This window comes from Melanerpes formicivorus, unplaced genomic scaffold (genome assembly GCF_026170545.1).
Source record: "Melanerpes formicivorus ecotype bairdi unplaced genomic scaffold, bMelFor1.0.p_v2 SCAF_7, whole genome shotgun sequence".
NCBI classification, from domain to species: Eukaryota; Metazoa; Chordata; class Aves; order Piciformes; family Picidae; genus Melanerpes; species Melanerpes formicivorus.
Window position 1 is genome coordinate 11,540,156 of NW_027142359.1, and position 24,140 is coordinate 11,564,295.

General features: G+C 45.2%; 1 protein-coding gene across 2 annotated transcripts; it reads right to left on the bottom strand.

Annotated features, from left to right (window-relative positions):
• Positions 1–2,539: 2,539 nt before the first annotated feature.
• AMY2A (amylase alpha 2A) lies at positions 2,540–19,267 on the bottom strand. 2 transcript variants are annotated; one of them, XM_068140990.1, is made up of 10 exons: positions 19,085–19,267; positions 18,378–18,524; positions 17,975–18,172; positions 14,211–14,441; positions 13,695–13,828; positions 13,485–13,607; positions 13,276–13,375; positions 12,973–13,094; positions 12,740–12,865; positions 2,540–2,801 (listed from the first exon to the last, which is right to left on the bottom strand). In XM_068140990.1, the coding sequence occupies exons 1-10, from the start codon at positions 19,250–19,252 to the stop codon at positions 2,612–2,614; spliced, it is 1,539 nt and encodes a 512-aa protein (XP_067997091.1). In that variant the 5' UTR covers positions 19,253–19,267; the 3' UTR covers positions 2,540–2,611. The 2 variants fall into 2 exon arrangements, with proteins under 2 accessions (XP_067997091.1, XP_067997092.1); XM_068140991.1 differs by lacking the exon at positions 2,540–2,801 and adding an exon at positions 11,550–11,866.
• Positions 19,268–24,140: the final 4,873 nt, after the last annotated feature.

Genomic DNA, 24,140 nt, shown 5'->3' on the forward strand with positions numbered 1-24,140 from the left:
ACCACCAAAGATGAAATGATATCTCACCAATCCTGAAGGCTGCAGTGGCGGAGGTCCAGACTTCCCAGTTACCTTAGACGTTTTATACCTTTTCCAGTCCCACACATGGTCACAGTTCCTCATTTAGTTGTCATGGTTATAGCACATTTGAGTGGTGTCAGCCCCAGTGCACAGTAACTTAACTTGGGTCAGCCCCAGTCCCGTGGTAAGTTGGATGCTCTTTTGGCTCTAAACTGCTACATCAGTCACCTGTGAGGGTCCTCTCCATCAAAAGACCAATAAAACTGTCACAGTGAGCCCCAGCTTGCATCCCAACACTCTTGAACATGGAACCTGTGGCCTTGCCTGGTTATCAGCTGCTATAATCATAGAACCTGTGGTCTTGTAGACAAACAACTATCTTCCTGGGACAATGGTGTGAAAACACCTCAGGACAAACAATGTTGAGGCAACATGAAACAGACAAAATTTCTTAGAGTTTTCCAGTGAAATACACTATCAGATAAAGAGATTAAGGACCAATATCCTTAACAGCCTGATGCAATAGACAGACAAACAGATGTTGTGGGTTCTAGACACCCTTTTATTAGCAAGCTTTCACACTGCAAACTTAGAAAAGCAGGCTTGCTCTTCTGTGGTCATAGTAAAGTTCTGTCAATCAAACACACCACTGTCATCATGCTGCACCAGTAGCATTTCCCCAATACACTGCTGCAGTGTCAACACAAGACCTACCAGCATGCAACTGACCGATAAACCCTTCCAAATGAAGAAGGCTCAGAGGAGACAGGCAAGAGTGACTTGCCCATGAAGCTCAAGGTATAATGCAGGCTGCAACAGTCCACAGGTATTGCAAAGAATGCCTTTAACACAAAGGGGCCTGGAGGGTAGCTTTTATTTTAGCTAAACAGCTGTCAGTTGAGTGCATCAGCCTGAAGTGTGCTTATCCCTAGCTTAAATAAGAGTGTGAATGTCTCCTTGGTTTATCCAGGCCAGCGCAAGGAGTGTACAAATCATTTAGCACAACAGAGATTATTTAAAATTAAAAAAAAAAAAAAAGGCTTTTGAAGATAGTCATGAGCTTTAGCTGGTTTCATACCACATATTGATTCCCAGTGACTGAAGATGCCCAGCATCCTAATGACAAGGGTATTAAAGACACCACTAATTGAGCTCATGTCCATACTGTTCTTGAGCCATATATTGCAAGTGTTATGTTTTGCTAACTCTAACTCACATTTGTATTGTGGCTTTAGTATATTTTTTATCCCTCTGCTAAGTGAGAAAAAGTATCCAGCATCAATGATCTAAAAGTAAGTAGACTGGTGTTAAACATTACACACTCCATGTGCAAAATATCTAAAGGCAGCTGGTCAGAGAGTGTTTGCCTCTGACAGCCATAGCCATTGCAATGCAGTTGTCTGCCTCACTGCTATTTGGTTTGACCAAATGAAGAGAAGACTGAGAGCGGATCTGATCAATGTCTATAAATATCTGAAGGGTGGGTGTCAAATGAAGGGGACCAAGCTCTTTTTGGTGGTGCACAATAATAAGACAAGAAACAATGGGTACAAGCTTGAACATAGAAGATTTCACCTCAACACAAGGAGAAACTTCTTTACAGTGAGGGTGACAGAGCACTGGAACAGGCTGCCCAGGGAGGTTATGGAGTCTCCTTCTCTGGACACATGCAATACCCACCTGGATGCACTCCTGTGAGGACTGCTCTAGGTGATCCTGCTTGGCCAGGCGGTTGGACCCAATGACCTCTGGAGGTCCCTTCCAACCTCTAATGTTCTGTGAATAACAATATCATTGCACTCTGCCGTAACAGTGGCTTGAAGGGTATGAGAAGCCTGTGACACTCAGTGATGTGCACTGTTCATAGCTGATTGCCTACAATGTGGCTGCTCTGAGCCTAACATTTGGCCTTGAAAATACTGCATTTTAACTTATCCAGCTGTTGGCTTGGGTTCTTTTCATTTATTCTATTTTCTGCCACTTTCTGTGACGTAGGAAATGATCTGCTGCATAATCTTAAAACCCGATACTGCATTATGACATGATAAAATCCCAAACCAGTTCATTAAGGGAAAAAGAGTTCTTCATCCTTTTGATTGCCATTTATTGTTCCCTAGACAGAGAGCATATCAGGGAAATCACATCTTGGGGAAACATTATGTACCCAAACGCACAGATCAACAGGCGCTTGGCAGAAGCTCCAGCATACCCTGTTTTGGCAAAAAGGGGATTTTAGGACATGGTGTTAGTTCTCAGTCCAGATTCCCCATAAAGTGAACTACATTTCCACTTCTGCACGGTGCTGCACAATTTAAAGTCACTTCAATGTTGTTCTTCCATTTTTTATTAGTACTTTAACCAAATAAAGCACATTTACAAAGGCAAACAGGCATATACCTCCTCTTCTAGATCTGCACTAGCACCACAGGCTCCTGTCTCTGTATAGCAGCTATTCAGTATCTCATTCCATACAAGCTAATGCACTCTGCTCTTTTATGATGCATTTGGTGCTGGAAAGCCAAGACAATCAGCTTACCTTGCATGCTATTAGCAAAAATACAGAAGAAACATAAGTGCACAGCAGCTCTGGTTACAGTTTAGCATCAGCATGAATTGCAATGAATGCGTCCTCATCCTTGTTACTGATCAGAAAGCTGGCCATTCCATCAGCAGCAACACGGACTTCAGCTGCTGTACAGGAGCCATCTTCCTTTTGCCCAGAAATGACATCACAGTAAGTGCCAGCAGGCAGACCAGTCTGCAGAGTTACATTCAAAGACCTTTGGAAAATTGTGAAAGGCAGTAAGGATTATTTGGACTCTCAATTCATTCTAACAATTCATGTTAGACACCTTCTCAGATGTTAGGTGATTCTGGAGTTGTTGCTGTGCAGCAATTCTCTGGACACTCCGGAATCTATTCACCTACTAAACAATGATACTGTAGGACTCCAGAATGAATAGCTAAGAAAAACAGCAAAGGTTCATGCTGTGCTCAGGCACCATAAGGCTGATTCCAGACACACTAGTTAAAATAATTTTTCATGTGACCTTATTTACATGATGGGCATTTAAAGGAATTTGCTTCTGTTTCACACAGAATTACACTCCTTTACAAAAAAGAAAAATAATTGCATGCCTAAATTAACTAATATAGTAGTACTTAAGTATTTAGCAGCAATGACAAGAAGCCTGAGTGTTCTCAGTCTTCAGGAACTTTAGGACTTGAACACAAGACCTTCAGATTGCACTCTAGTGCCATTTGCATTTTTCCCTATCAAACCCCTGTTAACTTTTTTAGATCATCTCGGAAATGCCTCTTATATCGCCCTATATGAGGCTTAAAAGTACTTGAGAAATGCCAGACTCCTTACAGATACTGTACTTCTGATACCACAATACCACAGAAGAACATATCAAAATAGCCTAAAAAGATGTTAGCCCTCACAGAACTCAAGACTTTGCAGGATGTCCAAAAGGAACTGTTGTGATGGCCTGCCCAGAAGGCTGGAAGACACAGTTTACCAACTCAACCACTCCATTCTCCAAATGGGTCATCACCCTAACCCATTTCTAATGATTACAGATCTAATAGATTCCCATTCTTTCCAATCATCTCAGTCTTGCAGAAAAGAGTGCAACACTTTTTGAAACTGTCTCTTTCAGACCATATCTCTGAGACAAGTTCCCTCATTTCAGGATAGTGATTTTGATTCCAGTTAGTCTGACTTCCAGTTTTGCTTGTGAAGGAGCTCCCTATTCTGAACTGCCATGGTCACCTCCCTCGATAAGCAAGAGTACTTATCTAGAGATGACAACTTAATTTATGATACCAAGGCTAGTGATGACTGTGGTAGCTATTATATGTCAAGGATAGCTAATTACAAAAATCTGTAGGAGCAGTTACTGAAATGGATTCCAAAGAATAGTGGAAAACAAGATCCAAATCCACTGCTCAAAATTTTTATGTAACATTGCATTGTCTCATCTGAGATATCAAGAGATTTTTAACATCTCATCCCTCTTACATAGCATGCAATACTGACATGAAAATGTGACAGCTGATTTTTCAGCACAAGGTCTTTATTTTCATAGAGTAAATAGACAATTTGCTACAGGTTACAGCATCATAAAGTTCTATCACGGCTGTTCTAAGACGTAATTTATTTTCCCAGTTAAGCATGAAAGTCCTATCTATATATAAACATGGTGCTTGCTGATCCACCTGCTTAAGTCCTGTCTTTCTGTTGTTTCAATCACCTGTAATTCCCACCCACAGATGTACAGTTTAGTGCTCTGGACGAGTCATCCACAATGAGTTTGCTTATTCTGTTGGTGGTCTGACTTGCTATCTACCATTTGTGCTTATTCATTTTTGCAGTATCATTTTTGTCAACAGTGGTATTCATTCTAGGTTACAACCTTTCTAATTGTGCTGCCATGCTGGCTGTCCGCTATTGATTACTCCATCTCGTCACTGTCATTGCTGTGCACATCGGCTGTCACTAACTGCACTGTCTAAGAAAGAGTAGATTCAAGGAGCGTTTGTGCAAAGACAGAAATGTGCACAGAATCCAGATTGAGAAGGCTTCCCTCACGATGTGTTACCAGCATTTATTTCTGTCTCCCATTAGCTATCCTGGGAGAGCTCAAAGGAACCTCTTGGAGCTGCAGTGAGATTTGTTCATGGAAATCCACAGTTACTCTATGCCAGTTTGGCCATCCTAGGGTCTAACTCTATTGGAAGGTTCTGATGTGTTCTCGATCCTTCTGCTATCTTTCTGCACCTTCCCAGTAAGACACTACCCTACCACTTTCTACCAGACCATGCAAATGCTAAGTTTAAATGCATTCAAAATGCATTTACATCTGGTTACAGATGCTGAAAAGCAGAAGAGTATAAACAAATGCAGAGATACTCAGATGTCTGTAGGGAGGTGTGGATGAGTATCTGTGAAGCCACCATCATTTCCAAGAAAATTCCTGCTGTTCTTGCAATTCTACTGCTTTGTGGGGAGCATTAGTAGGCCTAAGACCAAGACTACCCCATCATCTGCTGTGCCTTAAACAGTGGGCTGTGACCGCATGACTGCTTAAAAAAAATGTGTTTGTTTCCTTTCCTTTGCATGCTAACTTAAGCTATACAAGCGGCTTGGGCCATTCACTTTGGGTTTAGCTCCAGAAAAGAAGACACAGGAAGAAGTGGTCTGTCTAGTTGGCTGGATATATGACCAAAGATGACAATGGAATTTAATTCTTTGACAAATGTTTGGTATTTCCATTTTTACTTGAAAGAGCCACAGAATCTCTCACACTGCTCTCCTAACAGAGTGTAAGACACTTTCTTAGCCATACATGAAGTGCTCTGGCTATTTATCCCAGAGCACTGGGTGTACCACCTGGGTGACTTTGACTGTAGTAAATGGAAATAATTCACCACTATCACCTCAAACACTGCAATATTCACCATGAAGACCCTTGTATTAACTGTCATCTGAAAGGCAAGATACTTAAGTAGCAATTTTTTCTAGTAGCATTCTCTCTAGTATTAAGGCAAAGTGAAAACTGTTGTAGCATGCAAACATTTGTGAAGGAAGTAGCTGCATATTTTTCAGCACACACTGAGCAGTGAGATTAAAGACTAAGACTGTTAAAAACACAGGCTGCAGATAAAGGAGCCAAACATAGAGGCAATGATGAAAGCGTTAGTGTTAGGTGTAGTTTCTTAATTGTTTCCCTTTAAACCAAACTGATAACTTGAATAAAATGTTCACAGTCTCTGTAAAAGAAAACAGGCTGCTAGCTTCACTTTATAGAACTCTCTCTTCTGTTAGAAAAATAACAGTGATTCAGAGAAATAATAAACTGGCATAAAGGCATGCAGAGCTGAACACTAGTTTCCATGTTTGCTGCTGCATCAATGGAGAAAATAAATTGCTATGAATAATTCAGTCAACTTAACCTTCTGGTCCACTCATAGACAATCCACTAGAAGTTCATGATTTTTCTAATATCACTATTGCATCTTATCTGACAAATACATAATTTGAACTCTGTGGATTAAATCCACTAAAAGGACAATTCATCCTGTGATGTATCAGGTCTATCATTTCTCTTTTCTGTCCGGGTGACTGAAAGTGTCTACTGCCTAAATGTACTTCTATACATAACAAGAATTCATGAGCAGCTGTGCATACAAGTAGCCATTCACTTTGCTTTATTGTGCATCACTCCCATTAAATTCTGATCACTACTATGCTGAAAGCTACATATTGAGATAAAACTACAGTGAGAAATGAAATAAAGGAGAAAGGATATTAGGTGATATAACTCCCAAGCTCAACATTTCATGTTGGGTTCTAAGGGAACCGGGGAACTTTCCTTTTGTAAGGACATTACTTTCCTCACATAATCCGCTGATAACATTGAAGACGTCCAACTTATAATTTACCTAAACAGCTTCGCTAATAAACCTCTGTGTTCTGCTTAATCCAGTGCAGTATGCTTTGTTTACACATTCAGAAAAGACATGGCAGAAACATAACAAGAAAACTACGTTCACTGCTATGCTTTGTTCTTTTTCTGTGTTGTCAGAAGTTTAAGTGAAACCTTTCCTACCCCACTACAACTGAGACATCTTTTCATAATATTCATCTAAAAAGCAAAGGATATTCCTTTTTTTTCCCTCCCCCAATTAAACACAAGTAAAATTAATTAGCTGAGAATAATAGAAGTGATTTTTCATTGCTTTGCAAGTTTTAACTGTTCAGGATCTAACACCAGCCCCAAAGCTTTCTTAGTGTACCAAAGGCAGAAGTGGTCAACTAGAGCTTAATAAAGTTTACAACATGAAGTGGTAAGGTTTTAAGCATTCTCTGTAAAGCCATTTAACTACTGTCCCAGAAATGTTCTCTAAGTGATACCATTTCCAGAAATGGATAATTGTAGACCATCTAAGTTAAATAAGTTAACAAATGTTTCTCATACCCACAGTGCTCTCTCCATTGATCTTCCTTCTGTTCCAGTCTACTTCCCTTAAATGTCTCTGTATGTGGTATGATACAGAACAAACCACACCTGAACCACCTTATATACAAAGTTCTTCCTAGTTTGAAATATGGCACCTGTGAAATACGGCTATTCCAAACCATACCATTATAGCCACATCCAGCTGGCGGCCAGTCACTAGTGGTGTGCCCCATGGATCAGTGCTGGGCCCTGCGCTCTTTAACATCTTTATTGATGATCTGGATGAAGGCATTGAGTCCATCATCAGTAAATTTGCTGACGACACCAAGCTGGGGGCAGGAGTTGATCTGCTGGATGGTGGAGAGGCTCTGCAGAGGGATCTTGACAGGCTGGACAGATGGGCAGAGTCCAACGGCATGAGATTTAACACATCCAAGTGCCGGGTTCTGCACATTGGCCACAACGACCCCATGCAGTACTACAGGCTGGGGTCAGAGTGGCTGGAGAGCAGCCAGGTAGAGAGGGACCTGGGGTGTACTGGCCGATGGCAGGCTGAACATGAGCCTGCAGTGTGCCCAGGCAGCCAAGAAGGCCAATGGCCTGCATCAAGAACAGTGTGGCCAGCAGGAGCAAGGAGGTCATCCTGCCCCTGTACACTGCACTGGTTAGGCCACACCTCGAGTACTGTGTCCAGTTCTGGGCCTCTCAGTTTAGGAAGGAGGTTGACTTGCTGGAACAAGTCCAGAGAACGGCAACAAAGTTGGTGAGGGGTTTGGAACACAAGCCCTATGAGGAAAGGCTGAGGGAGCTGGGGTTGCTTAGCCTGGAGAGGAGGAGACTCAGGGGAGACCTTATTGCTCTCTACAACTACCTGAAGGGAGGTTGTAGACAGGCGGAGGTTGGTCTCTTCTCCCAGGCAGCCAGTACCAGTACATAGTGTCAGGCTGCGCCAGGGGAGGTTCAGGCTGGATGTTAGGAAGAAGTTCTATACAGAGACAGTGATTGCCCATTGGAATGGGCTGCTTGGGGAGGTGGTGGAGTCACCATCATTGGAGGTGTTCAGGAGGAGACTTGATGGGGTGCTTGGTGCCATGGGTTAGTTGTTTGGGTGGGTTAGATAGGTTGATGGGTTGGACGCAATGATCTTGAAGGTCTCTTCCAACCTGGCTTATTCTATTCTGTTAAAGGACAGTAGTTACAATCTTATTTTACTCTTGCTCCAGCACAGTATAAAGAAATTATCCAGCTTAGTTTCTGTTTAAAGGTTTCCTCAACACTCACCATTGTCAGCATACTTTACCATTTGGTTTACTATAAATGCAAACACTTCCATAAAATCATCGTTGCTTTGGGGATTGTTTGTTTTCTACATTACCCAAGAGGATAATATGTTTCTGTAAAAAAATAAAATTTAAAAAAAAAATTAAAATTGTTCAAACAGTGGGGGTGACAATGCCCTCATGAAGGCTGCAACATTTCATATGCTTGAATCACCACTCCTGGAGGTGTTTAAAAGATGCAGAGATGTGTTGCTAAGGGACGGGATTTAACATCAGACTTGGCAGAGTTAGATAATGGTTGGACTCAGATCTTAAGGGTCTTTTTCAATTGAAATGATTCTATGATTCTGTGATATGGGTTTCGCAAACTAAACGAACACAAAGAGCACTCCTACTTCACAGCTGCCTGAATCTAACACAGCTCCTCCAAGCTTTCCAAAGAGCACAAAGTTAGAGCCAAGTAGGATCTAAATGGCACTTGGTGTGTGACAGAAGAGGCAAAAGGGCAAGAAATGAAAAATTTCAGCAAAAGTGTGGGGAAGTATAGTAGAAGCGAGGACAGCTGGACCTCCCCAAACCAGAGATGAAAGTAAAATAAAAGAAAGGTGGAAAATGAATGGCTCTTCATAACCCAGAAACTGCATTCATCACAGATCACAGGATGTTATGGGTTGGAAGGGATCTCTGAAGATCATCAAGTCCAACCCCCCTGTCAGAGCAGGACCATAGAATCCAGCACAGGTCGCACAGGAACACATCCAGATGGGTCTTGAAAGTCTCCAGAGAAGGAGATTCCAGAACCTCTGTTCCAGTGCTCTGTGACCCTCACAGTAAAGTTCCTCCTCATGTTGAGATGGAACCTCCTGTGTTGTAGTTTATATCCGTTACCCCTCTTCCTGCCACAAGTGCACTCGTGCACTGAAGAAACTGAAAAGGATATTGCATAGCAGAGCTAGTTAAAGTTTCTGATCCCAATGCAAAAATAATCTATTGCTACCCATCACCTTTCAGATTCTTATCTGAATCTGCATCAAGCAAAACACTCACTACTCTCCAACAGAACTGAAAAGGTGATCACAGGCACTGACAGCCTCCTTCAGATTCAGCTCCCTCTGTTTATTTATGGACACCTCAGATCAATGTCCACCATTTCACTCATTTGCCACACTAGCTGAAGGTCTTGGGGGTGCAGTTGTAATTTTAAGGGCAGATTAACTATTACATTTGGGATTAGGTAATGTCTAAACAATAGCTAGCTTATAATCACACTTTCTGAGGGTAAGAGCTGAATTCATGGCTCTAACAGAGAATCCATTGCAAAGGAGTATGAGGTCTCCCTGAGCTGACCCTGCAGACAAATGACAGATTTGCCAGAGTTGTTAACACCCTGCCACATGGGTCTCATATTCTTTGATGCCACTCCAGTGAGTAGATTCAGGAGCTACATCTTGCCAGCAGGTTCCCTGCCTTCAGCAAGGCAGTGCTGACCCCAGTGAACAGGGGAGATAGACAGCAGTTCCATCCTCTGGGCCAGGGACACTACCTGGCCCCTTCCTCCCACACCATGACTGCCTTACCAGACACTCCAAGCCCTTGGGGATGTGGAGACGACCCACCATCACCCATGCACTTTTTCTTCTGCCACAAAAAGGAAAGAGCCATTAGAAGTACACCTTCACTTCAAAAATAATAATTCCACACAGTCCTCTTGTTTCTGCCCCTCCAGGCTGGGTCATAAAAAAATACTTCTGGCCACACAGACATTTTGACTTAAAAGAAGGGCTGCACTCAACTTTATGTCAGCATCTTCTCACATCTGACAACAAAATTGGGAGAGCCTGTGTAACTCTCTGAGATATCCACAGAATCACAGGATTGCCTGGACTGGAAAAGCCCCTTACGATCATTGAGTCCAATCATTAACCTAACACTGACAAGTCCTTGACTAAACCATATCCCTGACACTACATCTACAGGACTTTTAAATACCTCCAGGGATGAGGACTCTAACACCTCCCTAGGCAGCCTGTTCCAACACCTGATAACTCCTTCACTGAAGAAACTCTTCCTAACACCCAACCTAAACTTCTCTTGGCACAAGGGAATAAGTACATGATAGAATAAACAAGCCTAATACACAACGAAGACAAGAACAGGCTGTGCATCAGCTATTGTCAAGCGGGCCGAGTAATGCCTGGATATACATTGTGCTTGTCAGACACCTGGAAGGTTGACCATGAGCCAGCAAAGTGCTGTTGTGGCCAAGAAGGCCAAGGGTATCCTGGGTTGTATTAGAAGGGCTGTGGTCAGTAAGTCAAGAGAGGTTCTCCTCCCTCTCTACTCTGCCCTGGTGAGGCCACCTTGGAATGTTGTGTCCAGTTCTGGGCCCCTCAGTTCAGGAAGAACCTCAGGGAACAGCTTGAAAGACTTCAGCACAGAGCCACAAAAATTATTAAGGGAGTGAAACATCTTCCTTACGAGGGGAAACGGAGGGAGCTTGGAGGAGACTAAGGGGTGACCTCATTTGTGTTTATAAATATGAAAAGCGTGAGTGTCAAGAGGATGGAGCTCTGCTCGGCGATGCCCAATGACAGGACAAGGGGCAAAGGGCCATATTGAGGCATAGAAAGTTCCATGGAAGCAGGAGGAAGAATTATTTCACTGTGAAGGTGAGAGAACACTGGAACAGGCTGCCCAGATGGGTTGTGGAGTCTCCCTCTCTGGAGATATTCAAGACCCACCTGATTACATTCCTGTGGGATCTGGTATAGATGATCCTGCTCTGGCAGTGAGGTTGGACTGGATGATCTCTCAAGGTCCCTTCCAGTCCCTAACATTCTGTGACCTTTGGAATAGCCATGGTGATCATTCATTTGCTGAAAGCAGCTGGGGCTAACAATGGAAGATCCATGGCTTTGATTTGCACAGGCACAAGCTGACTGTGAACCAGGCAACCTGCTGGCTTGGCTTTTGTGGTAGGCTCAAATAACTAATTGGCACTGCCCCGCTTCCTCTACACACCCCCAAACTGTCTCTGTGGGTAGTCACTGCTCACAGCTGGCAGCCCACAATAGGACAGCTCTGGGATACAAATGTGTATGCATGTGTTTTAATTTAGCCAGGTGTTGGGTTGGGTTCTTTTTATTCATTCTGGTTTCTGCCATGTTTCTGTGATGTGGGAAATTGTAAGTTCCATAGCTGTAAAACGTGCCACTGCATTGGCACTAGCTATGCTGGGATAAAGCCACTAACCAATTCATCAAGGGAAAATGCATTACTCTTCAATTTGACTGACATTTATTATTCACTAGTTACAGAGAATCACACATGCTTGGATATCAGGGCATCATAGAGAGGGGAAAGAGTAAATGGGCAGATCAACAGGGGAAAGCATCTTTTCAAGTGAGTTATAACTTGGCATCCACATGAATCGCAATGAATGGATCTTCATCAGTGTTACTAATCTGGAAATTGGCCATTCCATCACCAGACACATACAGGACTTTCCCAGTACATTTGTCGCCTTCCTTTTCTCCAGAAATAATATCACAATATGTGCCAGCAGGTAGTCCAGTTTGCAAATAGACATTCAAGTTCCTATGTGAAAATAAGTGAACGCTGTTTAGCCATTGTTTTGAAAACACATTTGTGATCGTTTGAGGCTGTGCTTTTAAGAAAAGAGACAGTGCTGGGACACTATGGCTGAATGTTTTGGAATATTAACGAAAACAATCAGATGTTCTAAACTAATTTCACTGGTGGACTGGTAGAATGCAGTTTTAAGTTTAGGTGCAGCTGGAACTTTCCTCAGTTCGCTCCTTTCCTTCTCCCTTTCCAGCTCGTCTGTTTCTGGGCTCCCTGCCAGAGTGACCCTGAACAGATAAGGCCCGCTAACACTTTGCTTTAATTAATAACTGCTCTTTTTCTCTCTTTCTAACCCTCTTTGGGGAAAAAGGGGAGAGAAGGGAGGTACAGGGGGGGAACCCTCCTCCAGAGGAAGGAATTTCGTTCCTGTATAATTGGGTTTTTTTTACTTTGCTGTTGTATATATTGTAAATACTGTAAATTGTGTACATGTCCTGCATCTTCCAAAAAATTGCTTGTAAATATAGCATTTCCCTTTGCTTCTCCAGCTGGCTAGCTGTGGGGGTTTTGTCCTTCCTCTTTGTGGGGGAGAGAAGGCTAGGCCCTTTCTCTCTCAAACCCACCACAACATTTCAAACTAGGCACAGGATTTTTGAAACTGATGCGACTTCTTTACTTTCAAAGGCATGATGAAGGGTGTGCTTTCTGATCCCAGTCCTGCTCCACTCCCTGTGCTCCCTTGTGGCTTTCAAGACCTGCCAATGACTCTAGCCTAAACAGCAGTTTTAATTTCATCAGAAAAAGAGGGCATTCCCCTGCTCATCGCTATTGCTAATGAAGGATGCTATGCTTCTATCTAGGAACACAATGTCTGCACTGACTTACCAGTCATCGTTATTAAAAATGATGAAGCCTTTGTTCCCACGGCCAAAAGCTACTTGATTGCTGCCATTGTCCCACCAGTTGGAGAAAGGTTCACCGTCCACCACATTACGGAAGATAACCATGTTCCTGCAAATGCAAGCAACAGCTGTCACCGGGCCTGAAGGAGCCAGAAAGCTACAAGGGACAGCAAGCAAAAGCAACTGCTTTGACTTAGCTTTGCTCCAACGTCCTACCGGATTTGTCGCCAGCGATGTTCACACACCCAGTCATTGCCACAGGTAGTGTCTTCATTGATTGTAACAGGCTTGATGGAGCCATCGTCATTGCTTGGGGGCCCAACCCAGTCATTGACATCCTACAATGAAAAAACAAGTTTAAAATGTCTCACTAAAAATGCAGAGAGCCTCTCTGTGTTGCAAAGAGATACAACATGGGACTGAGAGAACACCAAACAAATTTAAATGCACTGGACTGCTTGCTTTGGCCTCTGCAGAGCCTCGTTCACCATGAACGTCCCTTCAGCACTCCCAGCTTACCTGGCCGTCTACAAAATATCTGGGCCAGCGGAAGCTTGACATCACACGTGTGACCCCGTAAGGGTGGGCAAGCATGAAACCAACTGCCATCTTGTAAAGCCTGTGCCACAGACAGAAGCAGCAATGAGGCAGGGAAAGGAAAACTCTGTCAGAAAACAGAGAAGTGAGCAAAAGGAAGAGGCATCACCCAGACAGAAGCAATCCCTTACCTGGCATCCCAAAAGGTTAGAATGGAAGATCCACCAGCCCCATGCCCTCGCTGGTTGTCATGGTTATCCACAAAGACCAGGGCTCTGTCAGAAGGTACAAAGCCCCAGCCTTCTCCCCAGTTCCTAGTCAAAAACACAAAGACTTGAGGCTACCCTGTCAACTGTTGGGCTCAGCCTGTCCCGGCTGGCTCCCCACATCTCCACCCTTACTTTAAGTAGGCCATCTTCTCTCCATTCCACTTGCGGATCACCGTCCCCAGCTTTGCACCGTATTTGAATTCCGTCACCCGACCGTTCCCAAAGTACTCACTTCCTGTGATGGGTTCTCCACCCAAGTCAATCACCTGGGACACAAAGCAGAAACCGTGTATTTTTCTCCACTCTCAGAGACAAAAAAAAATTGCAGTATATAGCCCTCAACCTTAGGTCTTGCTTTATACTGAGAATAAAAAATATTCCAGTATGTTTGTTTCTGCTGAGTATATCAACCCAAAGTCAATATAATGACGGACAACTGCAAAAAACACAATTGAAGAAAGGAAAGTTAAAGCTGAATGACAATCTGTTGTAGAGGCACTTTTATAAATCAAAAACTGCTTGAGTCTTCAGGGCTCCTTCATAGCAATGGCTAGCTGGCTCTTCCTGCCAGCAAACTGAATGACGATGCATTACTGCCACCTGACTAAAGGAGGAAGTTAAAGACAAAGGAAATGCCGTGGAGATTACCTCCTGGTAAATGAAAGGTTTTGTTCCTGCAGAAAACCATTGAGTGTTTAGATCATTCAGCTTGTCCAGAAATGCTCTGATGTCCCCAGGCCACATGTGCTTTGCAGCATCAATCCGGAAGCCTGCTACGCCAATATCAATGAGGTGGTTCATGTACGCAGCGACTGTGGAGCGCACATAGTCCTTCTCCAGGGCCAGGTCCAGCAGGCTAACCAAGCGGCAGTCTCGCACCTGTGCCATCAAAAAAAAAGTGTCAAAGTGCCAATTTGTCAGCTTGTGGAACCTTTCAGGTTGCATGTCTCAAACTGCAAAATCAATGCTATTTGGATGTCTAATATGCTGAGTCAAAGGTTTCTCTGCTTCTCACACCAGCCCAAAAGCAAGCAGGCTGAGAGTAGTGAAGCTGGGACACAGCCAGGACAGCTGACCCCAAGTGACCAAAGGTGTAATAGATACTGTAGGACAAGATGCTCAGCATATGAAGCTAAGGGGAAAAGGAGGAAGTGGGGGACATTTGAAGTGGGGGGCATTTGTCTTCCCAAGTAACTGTACATGTATCAGAGTATCAGAGTATCATAGTATCAGTCAGGGTTGGAAGGGACCACAAGGATCATCTAGTTCCAACCCCCCTGCCATGGGCAGGGACACCCCACACTAGATCAGGCTGGCCAGAGCCTCATGAGCCCTATGAGGAGAGGCTGAGGGAGCTGGGATTGTTTAGCCTGGAGAAGAGGAGGCTCAGGGGTGACATCATTGACCTCTACAACTACCTGAAAGGTGGTTGTAGCCAGGAAGGGGTTGGTCTCTTCTCCCAGGCAACCAGCACCAGAACAAGGGGACACAGTCTCAAGCTGCGCCAGGGGAGGTTTAGACTCGAGGTGAGGAGAAAGTTCTTCACCGAGCGAGTCGTTCGTCATTGGAATGTGCTGCCCAGGGAGGTGGTGGAGTCACCGTCCCTCAAGGTGTTCAAGAGGAGATTGGACATGGCACTTGGTGCCATGGTCTAGTCATGAGGTCTGTGGTGACAGGTTGAACTCGATGATCCTCGAGGTCGAGCTTCTTGTCCACCAGCACCCCCAAGTCTCTCTCCTCAGGGCTGCTTTCCAGCCAGTCACTGCCCAGCCTGGATTTGTGCCTGGGATTGCCTCGACCCAGATGCAGGACCCTGCACTTGCTCTTGTTGAACCTCATGGGGTTGGCTTGTGCCCACCTCTCCAGCCTGTCAAGGTCCCTCTGGATGGCCTCCCTTCCCTCCAGCGTGTCTGCTGCACCACACAGCTTGGTGTCATCAGCAAACTTGCTGAGGGTGCACTCAATGCCACTGTCCATATCACCCACAAAGATGTTGAACAAGACAGGTCCCAGGACTGATCCCTGAGGGACTCCGCTTGTCCCTGGCCTCCACTGGGACATGGAGCCATTGACAGCCACTCTTTGGGTGCGGCCATCAAGCCAGTTCCTTATCCATCTAGTGGTCCACCCATCAAACCCATGTGTCACCAGTTTGGAGACCAGGATGTGGTGTGGGACAGTGTCGAAGGCTTTGCTCAGGTCCAGGTAAACGACATCAGTTGCTCACCCCTCATCTATTAATTTTGTCACCTGCTCATAGAAGGCCACCAGGTTGGTCAGGCAGGATTTGCCCTTTGCAAAGCAATGCTGACTGTTCCCAATCACCTCTTCACTATTCTTTTGAGCGAGTAGTGACTCCAGGAGGATTTGCTCCATGATCTTTCCAGGCAGAGGTGAGACTGACTGGCCTGTAGTTCCCTGGTTCCTCCTTCTTACCCTTTTTGAAGATGGGGGCAATGTTTCCCCTTTTCCAGTCTGTGGGGACTTCACCAGATTGCCATGACTTTTGAAATATAATAGAGAGGGGTTTAGCAACCTCATCTGCCAGTTCTCTCAGTACCCACAGGTGTAACCCATCGAGTCCCATGGACTTGAACACTTTCAGGTTCTTCAGATGATCACGAACCTGATCTGCACTTACAATGGCAGTTCTTCCTCCCCGTCCCTGGCTTTGTCTTCCATAACATCAGGAGTGTGGCTAGAGGCCCTTGCAGTGAAGACTGAGGTAAAGAAGTTATTAAGTACCTCAGCCTTTTCCTCATCACTTGTGACCATTTCACCAGTTTCCTTTCTGAGGGGGCCCACACCTTCCCTAGTCTTCTTCTTCCCATTAATATACCTGTAGAAGTTCTTAGTGTTCCCTTTAACCTCCCTGGCTAGATTCAATGCGAATTCTGCTTTGGCTTTCCTAACCAGGACTCTTGCTGCTCAGGCAGCTTCCTTATATACCCCCTGTTCTATCTGTCCTCTCCACTTCCTGTAGAGTTTCCTTTTAAGTAATAGTGTGTCCAGTAGCTCCTTGCTCATCCAGGCAGGCCTCCTAGCATTCTTACCTGCTTTTCTCTTTGTTGGTATACATAGCTCCTGGACACAAAGGAGGTGGTCCTTGAATACTGACCAGCTGTCCTAGGTCCCTCTTCCCTCCAGGGCTTTGTCCCACGACACTTTGGCTAGCAGATCCCTGAAGCGATCAAAGTCTGTGCACCTAAAGTCTAGGGTCGTAAGCTTAGAATACTTCCTCCTGATTGCCCTGAGGATATTAAATTCAACTGCTTCATGGTCACTGCAGCCAAGGCTGTCTCTGAGCCTCACATTGCTTACCAGCCCTTCCCTGTTGGTGAGAACAAGGTCCAGCATAGCACCTTTTCTTGTTGGTTCCTCTACCATTTGGAGGAGGAAGTTGTCTTCTATGCAGTCCAGGAACATCCTGGATTGCTGGTGCCTTGCTGTGTTGTCCCTCCCGCAGATGTCAGGGTGGTTGAAATCACCCACGAGGACCAGGGCTTGTGACCTGGAAGCTGCTTCTATTTGCCTGTGGAGGGCCTCATCTGCTTGGATCTGCTGGTCAGGTGGCCTGTAGGAGACCCCCACAGTAATATCTCCTTCCCTTGTCTTGCCTTTAATTTTAACCCAGGAGTGCTAGAACCCTGCCTTCCTGGATATGGCTGAACACTTGCCTGCTGATGGCAAGTGTTGAATGATTTCTTCCTTTTGCTTTGCTTGTTCAGACAGCTTTTGCTTTACCTGTTAAATTGCCTTTAGCTCAATCCACTAGTTTTCTCACTTTCACTCTTCCAGTTCTCTCTCCCATCCTGCCATGAGAGCAGTGAGTGAGAAGCTGTGTGGTCCTCAGTTACCTGTTGGGTTTAGTCCACAATAATCTGCACCTAGACATAGGTAAATTTACTATGCAGCTCAATTTAAAAAAATAGAAGTTAGGAGAGCTGGCAAAGGATATCACCTTCCTGTGCAGATGCCATCAGAACTGAGGATAAGAAATGGCATGGTGTATTGCTGCAAAATGGCCAAAGAAGAGCAGTAAACTTGAGAAAGAACTGCCACACGCTCTATCTAAAACAATAACAATTCACTTGCACTGCTGTGTTTTCCAAAGGGGCTCCTGGTCAAGATCAGCTGACTGTACAAGATATAAGAGCAAGCTCAGTGGCTGAGCTTGAGTACACTGGGCTCAGCTTAGAAGCAAATTCCTGCTCATGCCCATGTCTCAGTACTCAGAATATTTTGCACAAGTACCTCTCCTGTACCTATGTTAATAACTTCATTGGTTTGGCATGACTAAGCACAAGTTATGTGAGAAACTACTCCCTTTATTTGGCCTTATTGTAATGTTTACACAACAGGTTAAAAATCAAAAATACAATAAAAATGTCAGAGTTTTGCCAGAGAGTTACCTGATAGATATCACCATAATTCTCAATGTCCCCACTTGCAGTTTGACATTTGCCATCGTTGAAGTCCCAGCCAGAGTATGGTACAGCTGGAAAATCTCTGTTCCCAGCATTAAAATAGCTTCCACAGGTAGAATGTGTGCCTGTGCCACCTGCAGCACTACACATGTGGTTGACAACAGCATCCACGTAAATACGAACCTGAAAAAGCAGCAAATGTATTTCAGTACATTCTGTAATGAAGGGGAAGTGACAGGCAGAGCTTTTGCACATCACTGTTCACTTGATCTTTATTTCCCCTTTAGGTTATTCTCAGTTTATGCCTCCTTTCAGGATAGCAGCAGTAACTTCCCTCCGCTGATAGAGCAGTTCTTGCTGTTTCAGACACAGATTTTCCAACACTTACTCCAACATTGTTGCACCTGGTCACCATGTCTCTGAATTCATCTTCATTTCCTGACCTAGTGCAGATCCTGTAACTCACGGGCTGGTATCTTTCCCACCAGGGTCTGTTTGGGTTAGTAACGACAATATTTTCATTTGGAGGTGAAACCTGCAGATTAAATTATGTACTTTGGTAAGAAATCAGTTTGGTTTATTTCAATATTTATTGGCAAACTCTGCACTCAGTACCTCTTGCCTTCAGAAGCAGGCTAGCACCCAAACCAATCTATCTCCCGTAACGTAAGCTCATGCATACAAGATGTCCACCTTGTAGACTGGCAAGGAAGAAGTCTTCTTTTATTCCTGCGAGCTGCAAGGTCCAACATGGGCCTGCTTTCAAGGCATGCATGTGGGAGGGCTGAAGCCACAGGAATGCTGTTCACTGGATTAGTGACATTCTTAGAAAAAATAAAATTCAATGCATATGCACTTCCCTCAGAATGAGCCTTGGAGGGGAAGCATTTCAGAGGAGAGCATGCCCCTTTGACACTGATCTGCTAGAAACATTCATAGGCCCTGCAGGCTCTAGGGCTGCATCTAACAGCACTCACTGCTTCTATCCCCTCATTTTCCAGCATCAAAGTTACTTGAAGCTGGCTGTTTCCAATTCAGGCATTTTGATTTATTAATCAATGCCATTTTCCTGCCTACTCAGAGGAAGCAACTTACCTGAACTCCTCCAAACCCATTAGGAGCTAAATAGCGCTCACACTCCAGAGCGATATCTGCCCAGCGCCATTCAAAGAGGTGCACAAGAGATGTCCTCCCAGGGACAGTATTGGGGGTGTACTGCCCCCAGCAAAGCCCTACAGCCACGAGCAGGAGGAGGACTTGCATGATGCCTTCAGCAGAAGGCTGTTGTCCACTGGGAATTTATACTCCTACAAGATGACAAAGTTCCTATCACAGCTGTCAAAATTCACACAGATCAATGCTACAAGTTGTATTTTGCCAAGCTGGCTTGATATCACTCTTCTGTTTTGTCTTTCCCTGGGTTGTCCACCACCTGAAGATAAAATACCTTTGCACAATGGTTATGCAGTATCATAAACCAAGCTGTCTGTGAGCAGAGCACCAGAGTTCAGAATTGTACTCTTTTTGATAAAGGATCTTTGTTTACATGATTAAAAGTATTCCAAAACATAACACAGAGACTTTCAAAGGTGGCTCTGGAAGGTAAAAGGGAAGGGACCTTGTTCTCATGGGCAACTTCAACCTGCCTGACATCTGCTGGGATCTCAACACAGCAGAGAGGAGACAGCCTGGGCGGTTCTTAGAATGCATGGAGGACAGCTTCTTATCCCAGGTGCTGCGAGAGCCTACCAGGGGCAAGGCTATGCTTGACCTCCTCTTCACCAACAGGGAAGGGCTGATGGGTGATGTGGTGGTCGGAGGGTGTTTGGGGTCCAGTGACCACGAGATAATTGAATTCTTGGGTTTTGGTCAAGCTAAGAGGGGCAGCAAGAAGACCTCCACTCTGGGCTTCCAGAGGGCAGACTTCAGGTTACTCAAGGAACTAATTCAGAGGGTTCCTTGGGATAAAGCCCTTAATAATAAAGGGGTCCAGGAAAGCTGGACTTACTTCAAGGAAGAATTGTTGAAGGCTCAGGGACAGGCTGTGCCAATGTGCCGGAAGATGAGCCGCCGGGGCAGACGGCCAGCCTGGATGGCTAATGAACTTTTAATGGAACTACGGGAAAAAAAGAGGGTGTATCACCTTTGGAAGAGAGGGTAGGCAACCCACGGAATGTTTAAGGATGTTGCCAAATCATGTAGGAAGAAAATTAGGGAGGCAAAAGCACATTTGGAGCTTAAACTGGCCTCTGCTGTGAAGGACAACAAAAAGTCCTTCTATAAATATATTAATAGCAAGAGAAAGGGAAAGGACAACCTCCACTCCTTGGTTGACATGGAGGGAAATGTTGTATCAAGGGATGAGGATGAGGAAAAGGCAGAGATACTTAACACCTTCTTTGCCTAAATATTCACTAGCAGGACAGAACGTCTTCCTGACAGCTGGCCTGCAGAGCTGGCAGAAGGAGCCAGGGAGCTGCACAGTTTCCCTATGTTCCATGAGGAGGTGGTTGGAACTCTCCCTAGCAGCTTGGATCCCCACAAGTCCATGGGACCAGATGGGATTCATCCTAGGGTGCTGAGAGAGCTGGCAGATGAGCTGGCCAAGCCACTCTCCATAATTTTCCAGCAGTCCTGGCTCACTGGCGAGGTCCCAGAGGACTGGAAGCTGGCCAACATTGTGCCCATCCACAAGAAGGGCCAGTTGGATGAGCCAGGGAATTATAGGCCTGTCAGCCTGAACTCAGTGCTAGGCAAGATCATCAAACAAGTCATCCTGAGTGCAATCACATAGCACTTACAGGATGGCCAAGGGATCAGGCCTAGCCAGCACGGATTTAGGAAGGGCAGGTCCTGCCTGACCAACATGATTTCCTTCTATGATCAGGTGACCCGCCTGGTGGATGTGGGGAGGGCTGTGGATGTAGTCTACCTGGACCTCAGCAAGGCCTTTGACACCATCCCCCATAGCAAACACCTGGCCAAGCTGTCAGCCCATTGCTTGGACGGGAGCACACTGCGATGGGTTAGGAACTGGCTAGATGGCCGAGCCCAGAGAGTGGTGGTGAATGGTGCCACATCCAGCTGGCAGCCAGTCACTAGTGGTGTGCCCCATGGATCATTGCTGGGCTCTGTGCTCTTTAACATCTTTATTGATGATCTGGATGAGGGCATTGAGTCCATCATCTGTAAATTTGCTAACGACACCAAGATGGGGGCAGGAGTTGATCTGCTGGAGGGCAGAGAGGCTCTGCAGAGGGACCTTGACAGGCTGGACAGATGGTCAGAGTCCAACGGCATGAGATTTAACACATCCAAGTGCCGGGTTCTGCACATTGGCCACAACGACCCCGTGCAGTGCTACAGGCTGGGGTCAGAGTGGCTGGAGAGCAGCCAGGCAGAGTGGGACCTGGGGGTGCTGGTCGATGGCAGGCTGAACATGAGCCTGCAGTGTGCCCAGGCAGCCAAGAAGGCCAATGGCATCCTGGCCTGCATCAGGAACAGTGTGGCCAGCAGGAGCAGGGAGGTCATCCTGCCCCTGTACACTGCACTGGTTAGGCCACACTTCGAGTACTGTGTCCAGTTCTGGCCCTCTCAGTTTAGGAAGGAGGTTGACTTGCTGGAACGAGTCCAGAGAACAGCAACAAAGTTGGTGAGGGGTTTGGAACACAAGCCCTATGAGGAAAGACTGAGGGAGCTGGGGTTGCTCAGCCTGGAGAAGAGGAGACTCAGGGGTGACCTTATCACTCTCTACAACTACCTGAAGGGAGGTTGTAGACAGGCAGATGATGGTCTCTTCTCCCAGGCACCCAGTACCAGAACAAGAGGACACAGTCTCAGGCTGCACCAGGGGAGGTTCAGGTTGGATGTTAGGAAGAAGTTCTATACAGAAAGAGTGATTGCCCATTGGAATGGGCTGCCCAAGGAGGTGGTGGAGTCACCATCATTGGAGGTGTTCAGGAGGAGACTTGATGGGGTGCTTGGTGCCATGGGTTAGTTGTTTGGGTGGGATGGATTGGTTGATGGGTTGGATGCGGTGATCTTGAAGGTCTCTTCCAACCTGGTTTGGTTTATTCTAAAAAGGCAACTGGAAAACTAATATCTCTAGGACAGTGAATAAGTTTGCCAGGACTCAGAGGTGTCTAGCTCTCAGGATTAGTATCAGCTCAAACCAGGGTAGCTATCTGGTCCGCCACTCAGCAAATAACAGATGTATCACACAAAACACTGAGTTTTCACCAGAGGAAACACAATGGCAACTAGAAACTGATCCCTTTTCAAGCCTGAAGCTTTTCTGGTGTCCTTGCTTAGTCCCTGCTAAAAAGCAAAAAGTCCACAAAATGGCACATCAACTGCGAGAGCAATGTCAATGCCCTTTACACCTCAACTGCCTCCAGTATGTTCTTTCTGAACCTGACCATGTCATTGAATGTCACACACACCCTTCTAATTCCCAGAATTTGTGTACAAGGACAAAAAACAAAAGCAGGTCCTATTTGCTCACCTGTTCATTTTCATACCACAGACCTTACTAAATGTCACTTTTCCAACAGAAATAGTAAATTACTGCAGATGACCTTGTCTGCTTGCTAACAGCAAGGAATCGGTGAGATGACTGCACCTTGTGATTACCAGTTGGGTGAGAAGAGAGCCCTTCCATTCCAAATGCACTTGAAGTGAGTTTTGACATCACCATTGCCCATGATGTTGCACTGCTGTGATGACACACCACTGTACAACATTCAGGCCAACAACATGTCCTTGTCTCCATCTGCTTCTGCAAAGAGATAGTTCTCTTATGGAGCCCCTGAATTAAACCCTTATGAGGAGAGACTGAGGTAACTGGGACTCTGTAGCTTGGAGAAAAGGAGACTGAGGGGTGACCTCGTTCATGTTTATAAATATGTAAAGGGTGAGTGCCAAGAGGATGGAGTCAGGCTCTGCTCAGTGATGCTCAATGACAGGACGAGGGGCAATGGGTGGAAGCTGAAGCAAACATGAGGAAAATATGCTTTACTGTGAGGGTGACAGGACACTGGAGTGGGCTGCCCAGGGGGAGATATTCAAAACCCACCTGGATGCATTCCTGTGTGAACTGGTAGAGGTGATACTGCTCTGGCAAGAGGGTTGGACTGGATGATCTTTCAAGGTCCCTTCCAACCTCTAATATTCTGTGATTTTGTGAAAATATTGAAGAACTGAGTAGTTGGTTGGCAAAAGCATTTGAATTTTATTTTGCTTACCCTGCACAGGGAAAAATTAGATCTATAGGAAATGAGGGGGAAAAAAATAAAAAGAGAGATAGCAAAAGAGATAGTAACCACCAAAGATGAAATGATATCTCACCAATCCTGAAGGCTGCAGTGGCGGAGGTCCAGACTTCCCAGTTACCTTAGACGTTTTATACCTTTTCCAGTCCCACACATGGTCACAGTTCCTCATTTAGTTGTCATGGTTATAGCACATTTGAGTGGTGTCAGCCCCAGTGCACAGTAACTTAACTTGGGTCAGCCCCAGTCCCGTGGTAAGTTGGATGCTCTTTTGGCTCTAAACTGCTACATCAGTCACCTGTGAGGGTCCTCTCCATCAAAAGACCAATAAAACTGTCACAGTGAGCCCCAGCTTGCATCCCAACACTCTTGAACATGGAACCTGTGGCCTTGCCTGGTTATCAGCTGCTATAATCATAGAACCTGTGGTCTTGTAGACAAACAACTATCTTCCTGGGACAATGGTGTGAAAACACCTCAGGACAAACAATGTTGAGGCAACATGAAACAGACAAAATTTCTTAGAGTTTTCCAGTGAAATACACTATCAGATAAAGAGATTAAGGACCAATATCCTTAACAGCCTGATGCAATAGACAGACAAACAGATGTTGTGGGTTCTAGACACCCTTTTATTAGCAAGCTTTCACACTGCAAACTTAGAAAAGCAGGCTTGCTCTTCTGTGTCCTTGTGTGGTCATAGTAAAGTTCTGTCAATCAAACACACCACTGTCATCATGCTGCACCAGTAGCATTTCCCCAATACACTGCTGCAGTGTCAACACAAGACCTACCAGCATGCAACTGACCGATAAACCCTTCCAAATGAAGAAGGCTCAGAGGAGACAGGCAAGAGTGACTTGCCCATGAAGCTCAAGGTA

Excerpts from the sequence above, each read along its gene's own strand:
- AMY2A (XM_068140990.1), bottom strand. The coding sequence starts at position 19,252 with ATGCAAGTCCTCCTCCTGCTCGTGGCTGTAGGGCTTTGCTGGGGGCAG. Across the intron at positions 18,173-18,377 it reads CCAGGTGCAACAATGTTGGA|GTTCGTATTTACGTGGATGC; the intron begins GTAAGTGTTGGA and ends CTGCTTTTTCAG. Across the intron at positions 13,376-13,484 it reads CTAACCTTTTGGGATGCCAG|GCTTTACAAGATGGCAGTTG; the intron begins GTAAGGGATTGC and ends TCTGTGGCACAG.